Here is a 17,352-nt window from a genome sequence, read left to right as displayed (position 1 = left end):
AACTCAAACTTGAACCATTTATTACATGGATCAATCCAAATCCGGAATTTTTTTTGTCAGGTTGACGGACCATGTCATTTATTAATTCCTCTATTCAATGCATGTCCATTAATGTAATTTCAAAATTAAAATAATATATATGTAAATATAAAAATTTAGATATTATATTATTATCTATATAAATTTATTATTATTATCATTACTTTATTATTAGTATTAGTTTTGAATTGGTCGATGAGGCCAAAAAATAAAACACATAAAGCCAGCTAATAACTTATCCAAATGACCCAAATGACCATAACCAGAAGGCTAAGCCTTCCCTCGGCGAGCTACGGCAGAGCGGGCTCACTCTCTTCTCTTCTGCATCAAAGCCACAAACCTCTCTCCTTTCTCCGCCCTCCTCTCTCCTTCCTCGCCCCTCGTCCAGTTCGCTTCGGCTCCATTCTTCCAGGTACGCATTCCCCTTCCACTCTTTCTGACTCGAACCGATTATCTTGATCCCTAGAGGGACAGATAGGGCTAGTTAGACGAATTCGTGCATGCGATGAGGAATTGTATGGATTTGATGGTGAGACGATGGATCTGTAGTTGAGAATTGAAGCGTTGGAGAAAGGAAGTTGCTTTGCTTTTAGGCCTTGCAAATTTCCTGGGGCTTTAGCAGTATTTAATTCTTCTTTAAAAAAGATAGAAATTTATTCTATATTTTAATCATGCCTGCAAAGATCAGTACATATATTAGATCATCACAAAGATGATTATAAATATTAAATTTACATGGCCTCTAAGTAAATATTATGTAAGATGATTATAAATATATGGAGAAATTTATCATAGATATCCACTATGATTGATGTTTGAGACCTCTAAGTAAGAAAATATAGTGTACCTACCACATGTGAGCATTATGATTTCTAGAATAGCTAGAAATAGGAGACTTAGGGTAATTTCCTGAAACTCCAGGTTTTTATCGTTTTATCTGTGAAATGGGGAGGAGACTTTGTCTGAATTGTACTCGTATGATTTTTTTTTTCTGTTGTTTTTTTAAGTATTCGTCAAATTGTGATATTTTGTCTACTGAACGAGATAATTTTTTTTTGAATGTCTCCTTTTTATAGGAATAAATCTAGTGATGACTTATTTCCCTTAAAGATTTTTTTTTTTTGGGTGGGGGAGTGTACTTACAACATACCAGGAATTTCTATGTATTTACATATCTGACTCAATAATCTTAGATTTACTTATGTAACACTTTAGTGTCAAAATGACATAAGAAAGATCATAAACATGTGAAATATATCTTTTTATGTTTATATCTTGATGTCATTTAAAAACTAAGATGTTAGATAAGTATAAATATTTTTGTGTTAGATATATAAATATATAGATATTCTATGGTATATATGAGAATTCATTGTACTTTTTTTATATAAAAATTTGTAGGATTAGCAATCAGTTTGAACTCGAGCCTCTCGCTCTTTGAAAACTGCAAAATTGCATTGGCGCCATGCCAATATCGCAGTGAATATGACACCTTTCAAATTGAACAAATTAATTCAAAATCCAACTTTAATTGTAAGGCATTTCAGTTCAGGTACATGTTTTTTAAACTAAAAAATAGAATATTTCACTTAGAAATGAGGCATTTCATTTGAAAATAAGATGCTTCACCCAGTATATGGTAACATATTGAAATAACTAGTGTTTATGTTCAGGTTAAACAACTTGTTTACAAATGAAATACATTATTCCATGTGAAATATCTTATAACTGGAGGAAGTACCTTATTTTGGGATGTGTGAAAAACCCAGAGTTTGATGCTAAGTATGAGGACCTACATATTGATTTGTCAATTTAGAAGGTTATCACATAAGTGGTTGTTGTGGCACAATTTGACTAGTGGGAGAAAAATTGGGTATGGATATCCTTACTAAAATTTAGTTATGATGGATTTAAACCTTATATTTAGTTTGAGATGATTGTAATATATAAATAATCAATCAGTTTGTATATTATACTTATCTCAAAATAAATCCAAATATTTTAGAAGTCATTCAGAACAAATTTTTGGTTAGGATATCCTTACCTAACCAAAAAATTTTCCTTACAAGTGGATCTATTTGGGGAGTATAGCATTTTTCTTTTTGAAATCATGATGGGTATATGTGTGCATCTATTTTCTCATTTCTTGCTCTACCTTTTTTGAAATTTAGTTCAAATCCATTACCCAGTTGCAGGCAACCATAACTCCCATTTAGGCACTGAAAATCCGCATTCTTCATTGAGTCAGCAACTTGGAAGATTGATGGAATTGTCAAAGGAACCTCAAGAGTTAATTAGGAGCCTTTATTCGCAAATAGAACCATACAGTTCAGGATTTCTGAAGGTCTCAGATGTCCATACACTATACTGGGAACAGTCCGGAAATCCATCAGGGCATGTAAGGATTTAAATCTAAATCCGACTCATTTTTTATATGCAGTCCTTCTTAGAAAGTAACATGTTATGATCTATTCGCAAACGCTTCTATTTTTCACTGCTAGCGGAACTTCCCATGCTTGCTTAAAAATAAAGGAAGGTGAGGTAATTCATATAGTTTTCAAATTGGATTTGCTGCTTAAACAATATGCAGGGACAGCTATTCTAGACAACATTAGAGTTGGATTTGCTGCTATCTTCCAGATTGATATTATATAATTAGCCGTACTATTGTAGATTCAGGTAATCCATATAGCTTTTATAGCGGATGCTTTCACTGTTGATCATTTTTCTATGGAACTATCTATTCTTTAAGCAAGATAACGATGAACCAGAACCTACTTCATCTGAATTACCATACTTCTCTGATGAAGTAGTAGCTATTATGATAATTATTATATATATATATCTCTAATACTTCTATAAAAATAAATAGCAGTCTTTGGTTTATTATGTTATACCGATTGAAGCATAATCCAAGAAATAAGTGGATTAGACCTAAAGAATTTTCAAAGTTCATACTTGTTCATAATGTCCTATCGTTTATTGAGTCGTACAACAGTCACCATAATCTAGTGCCAGTCTCTAAGTTTAATATTGAATGCGTTCCTTAAGAAAATTTGTTCTTCATACTGAAATAAATTGCCTGCAAAAGAAAGTTATATAATGGAAAACTAAGAAGAATCTATTTATTTGTTTTACAAGTTTCTAGTGTTAGATATGCTATCTTGCAACTTGTCTTTGAGAAAAAAATGAAGTTAATTTTTTGTGGACAATAATGTAATTATCATGTAATTCTGCATATTTATGGTTTCATCTACCTAACTGTGTCTCTTTCCAGCCAGTTGTTTTTCTTCACGGGGGACCAGGAGGTGGAACTTCTGCAAGCAATAGACAGTTCTTTGATCCTGAATTTTATAGAATTATTTTATTCGACCAGGTATTACTTTTATCTCGTCTTTTTTTTTTCTTTGACCATAAAATATTCTAGAATAACTAGTTAGAAAAATATGCCAGCGAGGTGCAGGAAAAAGCACACCACACGCTTGTTTAGAGGAAAACACGACCTGGGACTTGGTTAATGACATTGAACTGCTTAGGGAACACTTGCAGATTTCAGAATGGCAGGTATTCTTTTATTTTTTATTTTTTTTCATGGATTCTTTTGCTGTGCCTTATTTGATAGAGATACTAATGAATTATGATTCAGGTTTTTGGTGGATCTTGGGGAAGCACTCTGGCACTTGCATACAGTCAAAAGCATCCTGACAAAGTACACATTTACTCTCCTCTCATCATTGCCGTCCATCTTTCCTTTATTTCCAAATAACCTGTTATATACCTGTGAAAATCTTCCTTTTGTTAACACCCTGAATAATGAACCCATCTACCAAGTCTCATTAAATCTTTTTTCTCTGCCTAGTTCTAAGTTTATTTTAGTGGTGATTGCTGAAGTTTTCTAAGATAATTTCAGGTCACTGGCCTAATTCTTAGAGGAATATTTTTATTGAGGAAGAAGGAGCTTGATTGGTTCTATGAGGGTGGTGCTGCTACCATCTTCCCAGATGGTATGCAATTATTTTCTTATTGCTCTTGGAGCTAGTAAAATAGTACTATTATCTTCGCTTAGCTATAGTAACAGGCATTATAGTCATTAAACTTTGGTTTTGTTTTATTGGGATCTGCTTAAAATACAATCTTTAAAATTTCCGCATCGGTCATAGTTTTTCTTAAAATAATGTCTTCTAAATGTTTGCAGTAATAAATATTTTTTTTTTCTGTTATTCATCGTCTTTTTGTGTGTGTTTGGGTGTTCCTATCAGTTTCATTCTTATGCATTGGTTATGCATTCAAACAATTCATTAGTTGTTTAGGATTTTACAATTTTCGGTGGGCCGCTTCAATGTATCATGGCACAGGTTATCAGTTTGATAGGCAAGAAGTTAGATATATTATGCTATATTTCATGAAAAGTTTTTAAGAAAATGTGCTAAAATATTAGGTTTAAGTTAAGTCAAGTGATTAATGTGAGAATTATGCTCAGCAGGATTTCTTTTATTTGCCCTTAACTGAGTTCTTTGTTGAAAGAAGTCATTACTTTAATCTGAAATTTCAGCATGGGAGCCCTTCAGAGATTTCATTCCTGAAAGCGAAAGGGGCTGTTTCATTGATGCTTATCACAAAAGGCTAACTTCCGATGATACTCATACAAAGGTATTTTTATGGTGCCCCAATCACTAGGAAATTATATTTTGCCGCTTTTACATCTGTGTAATCTGGATTTTTACTTGCTGACAACTTAGAGCTAGAGAGCAACATATAAATATACTTCTGATTTTGGGAGCCGAAGAGATGTTCGAGCTTTTATTAATATGTACCTTCAGGGAAAATTGATTGCATGGTTGCAGTAGCCGTTAAAAGTAGCCACGAATTACATACTTTAGAGAAGAAAAAGATTGAACATAAATCTTACTTTTAGCTAATATCATGGCATAGAACTGACGAGGAGTGGCCACCTGTGAGCTATGTACCCTTTAGACTATAGTTGCTCAAGGAAAATGGCATTTTAATGTAATGCCTAAATTTGTCATAAAAGGGAAATTTCATGTCGACTAATATGCAGTTGTTGAGAATTTCTTGTGTTATATGTAACATCTATTATTTTCTATATAAATTCTAGCAAGTGTAAAGAATGGAAGAGGTAATAAAGTTTTACATCTCCTTTGCCTAGACATTCCATGGAAGTTTTCTTTGTCTATGGAAATAGAAGAACACTAGGAAATGATGCCAGAGAAGCAAGATATAGCATATCATTGTAATTTTGAATTTATTTCATCCATATATCAAGCATGGCCGGCCCTGGGAGAAAGGCTTGATGATGTTGTTGTTGTTGTTGTTGTTGCATATCTCAATACATATTTTTTGTCGGCTAGCATTGATGAGAAATATCTGGCTTATTGGCATTCCGAGTTAGTTTATTTCATTTATAATTCATTTTACTAAATTTTAAATTTTTAACATCTCTAATAAAAACTAATCCTGAATAATCTTATACTGATAAACTAAAATTGTCTTCTATTATCACCATCTCCATGAATTTGCATGGATTTTAAAGTTTTTTAACTACAACCCAACTTGAATTCCAGTATTGTCCATCTCTCTTTCATGTCAAACTAAAACACATGTGGCCTTTTTCTTTCTAGCATAGCTATACCCTGAAAAATAAAAGGAAAGAGATTGTTACTTCATTGACTGCAATCTATATTCACTATTGTAATCCTAAGATAGAGAATCGCTCTTCTCTTTGCATGTCTTTATCAAGTTTTTTCCTTTAAAATATTATTCCAAATTCAAAACCCCACCTAAATTGTTTGCCTTAAATTGGCAAAAAAAATTAAAATCACTTCCTTCCCAAGTTCCCATTCAACCATTCCTATTAGGGGTGTAACTGAGTTAAGCCGGCTCAGGCACGACCCAATAAATGACACACAAGCTTAGCTTGATGAGCTAAAAAGTCAAGGTTGAGCAAGCCCCAACTCTACTTGTCAGCTCATGAGTCGTCTCGTTAAAATTATTAGAGTTAAAGAGCCGGGTTTTAATGAATGTTGACCTCCACGTAAAGACCAAAGAGCATCACATACATACCTCTTACCCACCGGATCCTCGAATCTTGCCGAAGTCTCGCCGATTCGGCGCCGTTCGCGTCGCCTCCCACGAATCCCGCACCTCGCCTCGATTCCGCTCCGCTCAGTTTAACGATATTATAAGATATACCATATTATATCATAATTTAATATCAAAATATATTAATAATACTTAGTAATATATGTATTATTTCCGCTGCCTTATTAATGGATGAGTCAGCGGAGGTTAATTAATCACTATAACTACTGATGACTATCAACTGTTAAAATCCCAACCATCCCTTTGACCCTTGATCCCACGGCCAAGGATGGAGATCCATGGGAGGCTCACTTGGATTACGTCAATCTCCTTCCATATTCAGGTGGCTGCTTTATGAAGGATTATATTAGCGCAATTATAAATAATTTTGTATTTATTTGTTTCTTTATTAAGATATCCTGTATAGATCTATAAATAGGGATAAATTTGTGTAATAAGAATTGAATCCTTTTTCCCTCTCCAATTATGTGAATTCTAACATGGTATCAGAGTCAATGGCCTTCATTGCCGATTGAAGAACGATCGTAGAATCATCGGATGAGGAAAAGAAAAAGAAGAAGAAATCAGAGCTGCTAGACGCCGCCAACGTTGCCTCTAACTCAGACGAACGCAAGCAGGCGAAGTCGGCACCAGGGGGAGTCGAACATCCAGGTGGAATCGGCACTAGGAGGTAGCACTAGGCGGAACGGGAGCAGGGCTATGGAGCTCTATCCAACTCTCGCACTACCTGCGAACGGTCAAACAACCACGAAGGAACCGATCCAAGTATCGTAACTTCCAATTCCGACAGAAGGGAGATGTTGTCGAAGGAGCGTAGTCGAGCAGCCGATGGAGCCTGAAGCCTAGCGGACGATGAAGACCTACCGGACGGAGCCAAAGCCGAAGTCTAGGTCTCACGGGATGGAGCAGCCGACAGAATCCAAAACTTTGCGAGATGGACGGGCCGAGCGAACCTCCTACAAGAAGGAGCCAAAGGAAGGAAACAACAAGGCCTTGCGGGAAGGAGCCGCCTAATTGCGAGCCAACTCGTGTGTGTGCAGAAGGTTGCGGAAGAAGAGGATAGCAAACTCCTTATCCGCACAATGCAAGGAATCCAGTCAGCCGCAAGGAGCCGCCGACACTGCTTTCATGCCGACGCCAAAAACAGGAGCTGTTCGGGACGGAGACAAGAGCTACTCATGCATGCGCTATACCTGCTACTCGATTCGAGTTTTTAAAACTCAGCTCGATTCAGTTTATTAAACCAGGAGATTTGAGAAAAAAAAAAGTCTTAAATCAAATCTGATTAAGACCCAATATCAGCCTTTATTGCTAACATAATCAAATCAGCCTTTATTGCTGACATAATCAAATCAGCCTTTATTGTTGATACAAGCAAATCAGTCTTTATTGCTGACATGATCAAATCAGCCTTTATTCCCGATCAAATCAGCCTTTATTGCTACTATATCACAATACAACCTTCATTGCTGGAAACCTGAGGAATACAAAATTCCCACCACCGGTCCACCAGCCTACATTGCTGGAATTATGAGGAATGCAGGTTCCCACCTCCGGCCTTCATTGCCAGAATTTTGACATATATTGTCGACCTTCCCTTGAGAACCGAGGAAACAGACCTAAAGGATAATTAATCCACCACCTATGTTGTCCTACTACCGGCCGTTATTGTCATTTCCGGGGCCTTCATTGCTTCCCTTACAGGCTTGATTGATATAGCCTTCATCGCTATTATTTGTCATTGAAGATAATTCTCCCATAGTTTTTGACCAAATGAAAGACTATGGCACACTAAGGGACTTGATAAGTCTAATGGATTAATTATCAAGCTGGGAATGACTGATTTATATTCCCTAGCTTGAGGGGGAGTGTTAAAATCCCAACCATCCCTTTGACCATTGATCCCACGGCCAAGGATGGAGATTCTTGGGAGGCTCACTTGGATTACTTCAATCTCCTTCCATGTTAAGGTGGCTGCTTTGGAAGGATTATATTAGCGCAATTTTGAATAATTTTGTATTTATTTGTTTCTTTATTAAGATATACTGTATAGATCTATAAATAGGGATAAATTTGTGTAATAAGAATTGAATCCTTTTTCCCTCTCCAATTATGGGAATTCTAACATCAACGAATGACATTGATTGCTGCAACTGCTGTCTTAGCTTCTTAAGAGTATCATAGCTTAAGAATATTACCGTACATTAATCATATGACGCTCAAAGTTTGAGGGATTTTTGTAAATATGCTAAAGGTTCAACGTATATAATGCCAGTAATTTTTATTAGCTGATTTATTATCTTAATGGATCAAATATATTATAGTCCAACAACATGGCGCAAAAAATTTATTAAATAAACACGCATAGTGCAGGTTTCTTACTAATAAAATTGTCATGCTTATATTTCTTGTTAGCTTCCTTGTGTTTTGTTCATTTCTTGTTGCATGCTTCAATGTCTTATAAATCTGTTTTGATGTTAAGTAGGGACATCATTGAGTAAAGTTCCTTCAGAGGAAGTTGCGATGAGATGAGATCATAGTAATTTGCTTAAGATTATGCTAATTTAGGCTTCGTTTGGGAAAGCTTTCTTACTGCTTCATAAAGCAGTTTTTAGTATAAAAATCTTAATTTTTAAACTAGAAAGCTGTTTTAAGAAGTAATTAAAAAGCCGTTCCAAACGAAACCTTAATTTTGAGTTGCTTATTTCTTTGGTTGGTTAAATATAGAGATGACTGATTTCATGTGAGAGAAAAAACAGTTGTTAAGTGCAATGGTGAAGAAATGGTGAGGCGATAAGATGATATTAGTATTTGTATAATAAGTTTCTGGAGGGATTGCTAAAAAATACCTCCTAGAGCATTTCCATAATCAACCAGTCATATGGAAATGGATTCAAACCTTTAAAAAATGGGGTCATAAAGTGGATGGCACCTTCTTTGGAGGGGTAATTATAGAGATGATTGATTGCCTGTGAGAGAAAAAAAAGCCATTAAGTGGAATGCTTAAATAAATGGTAAGGGAATAAGATGGCATAAGTATTGGCATAATAAGTTTCTGGATTGGTTGTTAAAAAGTTCCTCCTGGAGCATTTCATAATGAAACACTTATAGAAATAGCTATGGGGTCCTGGTTGGGTACCCATTGGGTACCCACGCTCTACGTTATCGGACTTTGTCCACCCAAGCCCACCTATGGTGACTTTCGGTATGTCACACCCACCCACTAACCACGCTTCTTGAATGCAGTCTGTCACGGATTAATGACCTTGAGGTTTGTTGCCCTTTTCTCTTACTACAAACTTTCAAGCCACATATCAAAATTTATCGTGGTCGCGGCGCGGTTCAGTGCTACACACTACATGCATATGGTGATTAGTAATGTAAATCGGTTTGTCCCCTGATGTTGAGTATCCACCTATACCCACCCACGAGGCCATGAGCATACCCATTCCCATTGAGTATGGGTGGGTGCATGAGTGCGTGTGCGTATGGGTATCCAATGCAGGGCTCTGATCCATAGCTTTAAAAAAATGAAGACTCCCTTAAGAAGGTGGCTATACCGTTTTTGGGCAGTCAAGGAATTATCTTTGATTAGATTTTGTGTTTAGGGTTTCATAATACTTTTAAAAGCAGCAAATGTTGAACTGATCTTGTTGTTTGACGGTTAATTCAGGTAATGGCTGCCAAGATTTGGTCAACATGGGAACTAACAACTGCACATCTCATTCCAAATGAAGAGGCCATCAATAAAGGCACTGATGACCATTTTGCATTGGTATGCTTCCTATTTGTGCTTATGCTTCTTTGTTAAGGTTGGCTATCTGTTTGTATTTTTTTTTTGTTTTCTGGCTTTTAACATTATTCCGTATGGGAGAGAAGAAAATTTTAAGCTCTTAGCTTTATCTCTGCAGAATATCATCAAGTGTTAAACATTGATGGCATTCCCATTGATGAAAACATAACAATTTAATGATATGGCTAAAATTTATTTTAAAGTGTGACTAGACCTCCACTTCAACTTGATTTAAAAGCAAATGAGTACAATCATTTTCGTACTCCTTTTTTTAGAAGCGTTGGAATTTTCCTATCAAACTGATTTCCTTGATATTGTATTCCACTAGACATGAACACTTTCTCATTTTGCACATTAAAGAAAATCCTATTGCTATATGCTCGCTAGATAACATTTAAGGTATAATTCTTTTGCACCTATCAATGAAATAATTCTTTCTTCTTTTTTTTTCAATTATCTTTTACTTTTAAGCAATAGTAGGAAAAATAGTTAAATTTTTATCTTGATCATAATCTTACAAGAGCATAGCCTCGAGCAATGGTTGCCTTCTGCAAATGCTGCGATAAGAGAATGAGTGTATAGACCACCTCAAACTCTAAATTAGTGGGAGCTCTATGCAGTAGGCATTACACAGGGTAAATGCTAGTAATCATTGTGAAGGCAACTGGCAAGATTTTTAATTTTTATATCACCTGGCTTACAAAGTTTTGCTTAGAGTGAGACATAAAAAATATTGGAGAATACCTTTTATTAATATTTGAACTAATTTACACCTTTGCACCAAAAAGAAGGGAATATAATAGACATATTCTTCCCAGTGAACAGAGATGTATGCATTTTCACGTTGTTGTTCAAGGAAAACTATGTCAGTAAAAATGCTATGCTATTTGCCATAAATTTGCTTGAACAATTGTTGTTACAGATATTATTTAACATTACAGAAAGGGCCAACATTTCTTTCTACGTTAAATGCTGCTAAATGTACTGAAGCATCTGTAACTTCCTTGATGTTCTAATTACTTACCTTTGAGTATCTCCATGGCTGCCACTGCTAAGCAGGATTACTATTTCAACCGTCAATATGCAATGTCAAACAAGATTCCTCTGAAATAATTTGCGATGGAACCTAGAAGAGACACATTGCATGACAAATTAAAACCTTATAATGAATATGCGTCTGAGATGATCATGTATTTTAATTTTCATGTTAAATTGCTTCATGTATTTGATAGTTTCTTCTCTTTCTGTAATCATGTTCTTGTTTGACTTATGCAGGCATTTGCTAGGATTGAAAGCCATTATTTTTTCAACAAAGGGTTTTTTCCTTCTGATTCACATCTTTTGGATAATATTGATAAGATTCGGCATATTAAGACTATTATTGTGCAGGTTTATTTCTCCTTCCTCGCAAGTACAAGCACTTAATTTTGTTTTCTGTCGCTTCTTTTTATGAAGTTTATGAAGATTCGGCACCTTTTTTTTTCTGCCTTTGATATGATTAGGGGCGAAACTAGTTTTTTTTTAAAGGTGGGCAGCTCTTTATATAAATAATTAATTATTAAAAAAATCTATATAAGTCATAATTCAAGATAAAATTTTATATTTCATTATAATCGAGAAATTTAGGAATGCTTACAAGCTTCTCAACCAGTTTTGTATTTTTTTGATAATATTTCATTATTAGTTTCAAATATATTTTTTGAATTCTATCCACGTCGTTGATATCATACCTCCAGATCGAATATTGAAGCCCCTGGCAACTAGGAAGATTCTCACTATAAATTTCTACCCGTTCTTTCATCTTCAAATATCGATCAATTTACCAAACCCTAAACATAGGAAAAACTCTAAATTTAATGTAAATAATTGGGAATCTTAGAATATCTATAGCCTGAGCATTAATATGAACTGACTAACTGAGCTGAACACGAAAATATTAAAAAAAAGGGCAAGAAATTATGAACAATTTTGATAGATTATCTATTAAAACCAAATTGATTGCCCCACCTCATGCAACACTTGAAAATAAGTGTCTTAGATTTTGTGTTTCTGGTTTATCTTAACTTTTTGTTATTGCTTTGTCTCAACTTATTTTCTCTATTTTTTTAAAGGGGTTATTAATAACTTTGCAATTTATTGAAATTAAGTTGAAAATTAATAGTCCAACAACAACAACATCAAGCTTTTATCGACTGTGGGGTCGGTTACATGAATCCTTTTTCTATGTTATGTCTTATTAAAAGTTATATTTTCATTTAAATCTAATAAATAAATATCATTTCTGATATTTTCTAACCAAGTCTTTTAAATTACAAAATAATAAATTTTCTTATGCTATCACGTCAAAAGAATATTTTTAAATTTTCTATGTAGAGAAAAAAAAAATCTTGGTCAAAGTGTAACATTCTCAAAAAGGTTGGAGCTTTTTTCCCCAAAATCTTGGCAAAATAGAATATGAAGGGCAAAATTAACCAAATGACACTTATTTATTTATTAAAACTATTATTTGCCCACCCACAAATGTGCATGGTTCTGCCCATGGATATGATAGACATTTTCTTCTGTGAGTTCTAATTTATTTCACGACCTCAATTTTGGTTCTTTTAAACAAAAGAATTAGTTCTATTATGTATTCAACGTTGCTGGATCAAACGATTATCAGACTTGTATATAGTGAACTTTCCATGCAAATACCTGTGTTATAATGCTTTTGCAGCCTGTTATCTTTTTATGTTATCATCTGCGAACTAATTTGTTGTTCAACTTAATTTTGTGTATTAAAGAAAGGGTTAATTGACAGGGAAGATATGATGTTTGTTGCCCTATGGTGTCTGCTTGGGATCTTCACAAAGCATGGCCGGAGGCTGAGTTGAAGGTTAGCCTCTCTCTTCTTGTTTACTTTGAAGGAAAGTTAGTAGAAAAGTTCACTTTTCTTATGATGTTATTGAAAGACCTTAAATTATTTTACAAAATGGTATTTCCTTCATATATCATTTATCTTGCAACCAGTTGTTTGCATTGCTCCCAGCATTGGAATTTTCCAACTTATTAATAAGCTTTATGTTGAGCTTTAATCAAGCTTGTTCATGAGCTTTAGGTCGTTTGAGATGACTTTATTTCTGCTTTTTAAAGCAGTTTTCTAGTAAAAAATTAAAATTTTTGAACTAAAAAGCTATTTTAAGAAGTAGAAAGAAAGCCATTCCAAACTAAGCCTTAATAAAAATAGTTATGTATTTTTTGTTAAAATTTTAATTATTATGTAATTTATATTATATTTGAATTATTTTGGTATTTATTACGTCATCCGGTTTAACCCCTATTCGACCCCGATTGAACCATCGAATCATGAATCTCTCCATCTTCTAGTTCATTGTCTGATCCGATTTTCATAACCTTGTGTAAAACCTCTTACATAATGCTTGATGTAGTGAATGTTTTTAGCAGGGGAGATTAGCCTTTATTTTCATAACAATTTTACCAAGCAAGTTCACTATTTTCAACCTCATATAAAGCTGAATTTTCTTAAATGCTAAAATATGATTGAGCATATGTGGAGCATGAGATTATTGACCTGTTTATACGTTAAAGCAGATTGTACCTGATGCTGGCCATTCTGCAAATGAAGATGGCATTGCAGCTGAGCTAGTGGCAGCCAATGAGAAATTCAAGAACATTTTGAAGGGCGTCGGCATATGAGTTCAATTTTCTTAGAAATGATATTTCTTTCTTAGATTTAAATAAGAATTTGATTCTTAATATGACATAATGGAGAAAAATAATTCATATAATAGGATAAAAGGCTTGATATTATTGTTGTTTTATTCGCTTGATTGGGCTTCACAACTTCTAGTAAGCCAGTCTTTCTATTATTGTGCATATTTCTAATAAAATTGCAGACACCTTAGCAATGCATGAATATTTCAAATGGAATGGATTGTCGCATCATTTGAATATCATATTGCTAACTTTGTTTCATTTGCTGGAAATTTTATAGCAAAAAATAGTTTATATATAGATTGTTGTTGTTTGCTTCTGCTAAGTAAGTGAAATAGAGTAAAAAGCTGTTTTAGAAAGTAGTTAGAAAGCCGACCTAAACGAAACCTAAGTTATTTGTATCATTAGTATTTATATAAAAGATTGTTGTTGTTTGCTTCTGCTAAGGGAGTGAAATGGAATAAAAAGCTGCTTTAAGCAGCAGTTAGAAAGCCGTCCCAAATGAAACATGAGTTATTTGTACTAGTAGTATTTATAGATTGTTGTTGTTTGCTTCTGCTAAGTGAAATAGAGTAAAAAGCTGCTTTAAGAAGCTGTAATAAAGATGTCCCAAATGAAACCCGAGTTATTTGTACCAGTAGTATTTATATATAAGATTGTTGTTGTTTGCTTCTGCTAAGTGAGTGAAATGGAGTACAAAGTTGCTTTAAGAAGTAGTAAGAAAGCCGTCTCAAACGAAATCAGAGTTACTTGTGTCAGTAGTATTGTAGATAAGTTTTATATTGTCCAATGTACCTTTCTTAGAAGCTGTATTAGAAACTACAATGTCAAACCTATGGACTTTCATCTCCAACCAATGCATTTCAATCTTTCATTTGACCTGTTTCCTTGATAAGTAAATTGAATTAGTACTTGTTGTCACCTAAAGCCTCATGTTACATTTGAATCTCAAACAAGTTGCCCAAGAGTTAGCTTAAACTCGACCCAAAATACTATGTCGGTGAACTTGACCGAGGGACTCAACAAAGTCACCCATTAATTAATGTTATTCGTCGAAAGGAGCTCTCCCCTACAGTCTAGTCAACCAACTTGGAGTTCTTGCCATAAGTACTCACCAAGGGTATTCGCCCAATGTATTTTCAACCACCAATTGATTAGAAGTCACACTAGCATTGAGATAAATCAATTGAGAAGTTGCATCAACAATTGCATCACAAAGGGTTCCACCTTAGGAAGAGAGAAAGGTGCATGAAGACATGATCCCTCTAAAAGGTATCCAACTTACACTTCATTCCCAATGTCATTAGAAGAGATTGGTATATATCATTTGAAGCAAGGAGCATTTTTGCCGCATATCATAGATGCGCACGCAACACCCATGACAGTCCTTTGTATTATAACCATGGCGTGCGCATCTATGATATGCGGCAAAAATGCTCTTTGCTTATATGTGCCAACAAGCTCAAAAATTCATCTGTGTTAGGGCATATTCATTCTTAATCCCACATATTTATATTTTGTGGGACTTATATACGTATCTTTTTTTATTATACTATTTATATATCTAACACCCAAATCTTTAATATTTTATGACTGTCATCTATAGATAATTTTAATATCAAATATGTCACTCTAAAAATTCATTTTTATCAATTATATCTCCATTAATATTTTGTTTGTTGCACTCATATTTATTTTATGAGCTATATGCATGAAATATTAAAATTTTAAATATTAGATATGTAAATAATATGATATAAAATGGTATATATGTAAATTCCCTTAATATGTTTTCTCCTAAATTCTTCAAATCAAATTTTTGGAGTTTATATCTTCATGAGCATAATGTGATAATAAAAAATAAATATATTCTTCTAAAATTTAAATTAAAAAATTCATCTTATGTTTTTCATAATCATCATTGTTAGCTCAATTCAATCTATTTAGAAGTCTATTTTATGAACTTAGAATCCATTTTTTATTTGTTTATTTACATAAACTCCTTTAAAAAATTACTTTACTTACAATATGCACCCAATATGTTTGCTTTCTGAAGCTGTTCAAACAACATTAGACTACTTTTAATTATTTCTGAAAAACTACTTTTAGTAATACATAATAAAGACTATAGTTGACTGGCTGAGAAAACAATTTTTTTAAAAATCTTATTCAAATTGAAAATTTTAGTTCAAGAAATTTTTGTACTAAAAAATTATTTTAGAAAGCAATAAAAAAGTCATCCCGGATTTCATTTGGGATGATTTTTTTACTGCTTCTTAAAGTAAAATTCTAGTACAATTATAATGGAAAGCTTATTTAAGAAGCAATACAAAAATCATCACAAACGAAGCCTTTCTTATGCTTTATAAAGCACTATTTCTAGCTAAAAAATTTCAAGCTCATACGAAAAAACTACTTCATAAAGTAGTAAGAAAGCTGTCTCAAACGGTACAACTTTCTTATTGCTTTATAAAGCACTTGTCTGGTACAAAATTTTCTTGAACTATAAATTTTTATACTAAAAAGCTATTTTAGAAAGCAGAAAGAAAATCGTCCCAAATAGAATTTGTGAGTCATGTAAAATAATCCATGAATTACAAGTAAGTAAGTCTCATCAACGAACAAGATATCTCTCAATAGCAGGAGAAATTATTTTGTGCGGAGTCCGGATGCGTTTGGACTCCAATTAAAATAGGTCACGTTGTCTATACACAAGTTGTATATTATACACAAATTGTGTGCATGCGATGTTACCTATGTTCTCTAATAACAAACTCAGGCTTCATTTGGGACGGCTTTCTTACAGTTTCTTAAAAAAGCTTTTTATTACCTAAAAAGTTGATTTAAGAAGCAATAAAAAAGCCGTCCCAAACGAACTCTCAATCTCAACATCTAGAATGTCATAAAAACAAGTTATATAGAAATATTTGATCAAAGATTGGATGTCAGACAGAATATATTGATGAAAAGAGAACAAATCCAAGGAATTGACAATAAACTAATGAGATAAAATCAAATCAAACAGATTGAAAAATTAAAAATTTACCATATTTTCTAGGAATTTTTAATTTGCACGCACGCAACAGTTCCAATGCATTACAAAATGTTAAATAGCCGCACCTTGCATTTATTTTCTTGAAGGGTCTTTGATCGCTTTCTAGTAAAGGCGTCCAAAAATCAATCCAAAATGCTCATAATAGGTCTAATGCTTCTGATTCTAATAGTTGATAATTCAAAACCAAAACGAACCTGACTTAGGAGTTTAAAATTTAGCTGGAATGGCCAAATAGTTAAATGGAGTGAACAATAGTGGTAGATTATTGCTTCTTTTTTTCTCTTGTTTTGCTAATGCAAATGGTGGTCAGATGAAATGGACAACATTTTAATATTATTATTATTTTTGATAAGAGAAAAGGACCAAATAGTCCCTTGACTCTGTCTAAAAGATCAAAATAGTCTCCATCTATATTAATAGAACATTTTGATCCCTCGACTCCTTAAAGAGGAACAAAAATAGTCTCATAATGAAACTATTTTGGTTCCTCTTTAAGGAGTTGAGAGATCAAAATAGTCCTTTAATATAGTTGAGGACTATTTTGATCCTTTATAAAGGATCATTTTGATCATTTTCTCTTTCTGTTAATGTGGATGGTGGGGCTCAACTTTTTTCTAGTCAATAATGAAAT

General features: G+C 33.6%; 1 protein-coding gene across 3 annotated transcripts; it reads left to right on the top strand.

Moving 5' to 3' along the window:
- The first annotated feature begins 268 nt into the window (after window positions 1-268).
- LOC110104226 (proline iminopeptidase) lies at window positions 269-13,927 on the top strand. Of its 3 annotated transcripts, none has more exons than XM_020833239.2 (11): window positions 269-451; window positions 2,235-2,437; window positions 3,317-3,415; window positions 3,493-3,603; window positions 3,686-3,748; window positions 3,950-4,043; window positions 4,592-4,689; window positions 9,833-9,934; window positions 11,228-11,341; window positions 12,753-12,827; window positions 13,544-13,927. In XM_020833239.2, exons 1-11 carry the CDS (start codon window positions 283-285, stop codon window positions 13,646-13,648), a joined length of 1,233 nt encoding a protein of 410 aa, XP_020688898.1. In that variant the 5' UTR covers window positions 269-282; the 3' UTR covers window positions 13,649-13,927. The 3 variants fall into 3 exon arrangements, with proteins under 3 accessions (XP_020688898.1, XP_020688896.1, XP_020688897.1); XM_020833237.2 differs by having other exon boundaries at window positions 2,211-2,437; XM_020833238.2 differs by having other exon boundaries at window positions 2,229-2,437; window positions 13,544-13,908.
- Window positions 13,928-17,352: the final 3,425 nt, after the last annotated feature.

This window comes from Dendrobium catenatum, unplaced genomic scaffold (assembly GCF_001605985.2).
Source record: "Dendrobium catenatum unplaced genomic scaffold, ASM160598v2 fragScaff_scaffold_231, whole genome shotgun sequence".
NCBI classification, from domain to species: domain Eukaryota; kingdom Viridiplantae; phylum Streptophyta; class Magnoliopsida; order Asparagales; family Orchidaceae; genus Dendrobium; species Dendrobium catenatum.
This window is presented reverse-complemented; position numbering and strand designations above follow the sequence as displayed.

What these genes read in the sequence shown, in the direction of transcription:
- LOC110104226 (XM_020833237.2), top strand. Translation starts at nt 283, where the DNA reads ATGACCCAAATGACCATAACCAGAAGGCTAAGCCTTCCCTCGGCGAGC. An exon ending in GAATTATTTTATTCGACCAG is followed by an intron (nt 3,416 to 3,492) that starts GTATTACTTTTA and finishes AAAATATGCCAG; the next exon opens with CGAGGTGCAGGAAAAAGCAC. An exon ending in CCGATGATACTCATACAAAG is followed by an intron (nt 4,690 to 9,832) that starts GTATTTTTATGG and finishes CGGTTAATTCAG; the next exon opens with GTAATGGCTGCCAAGATTTG.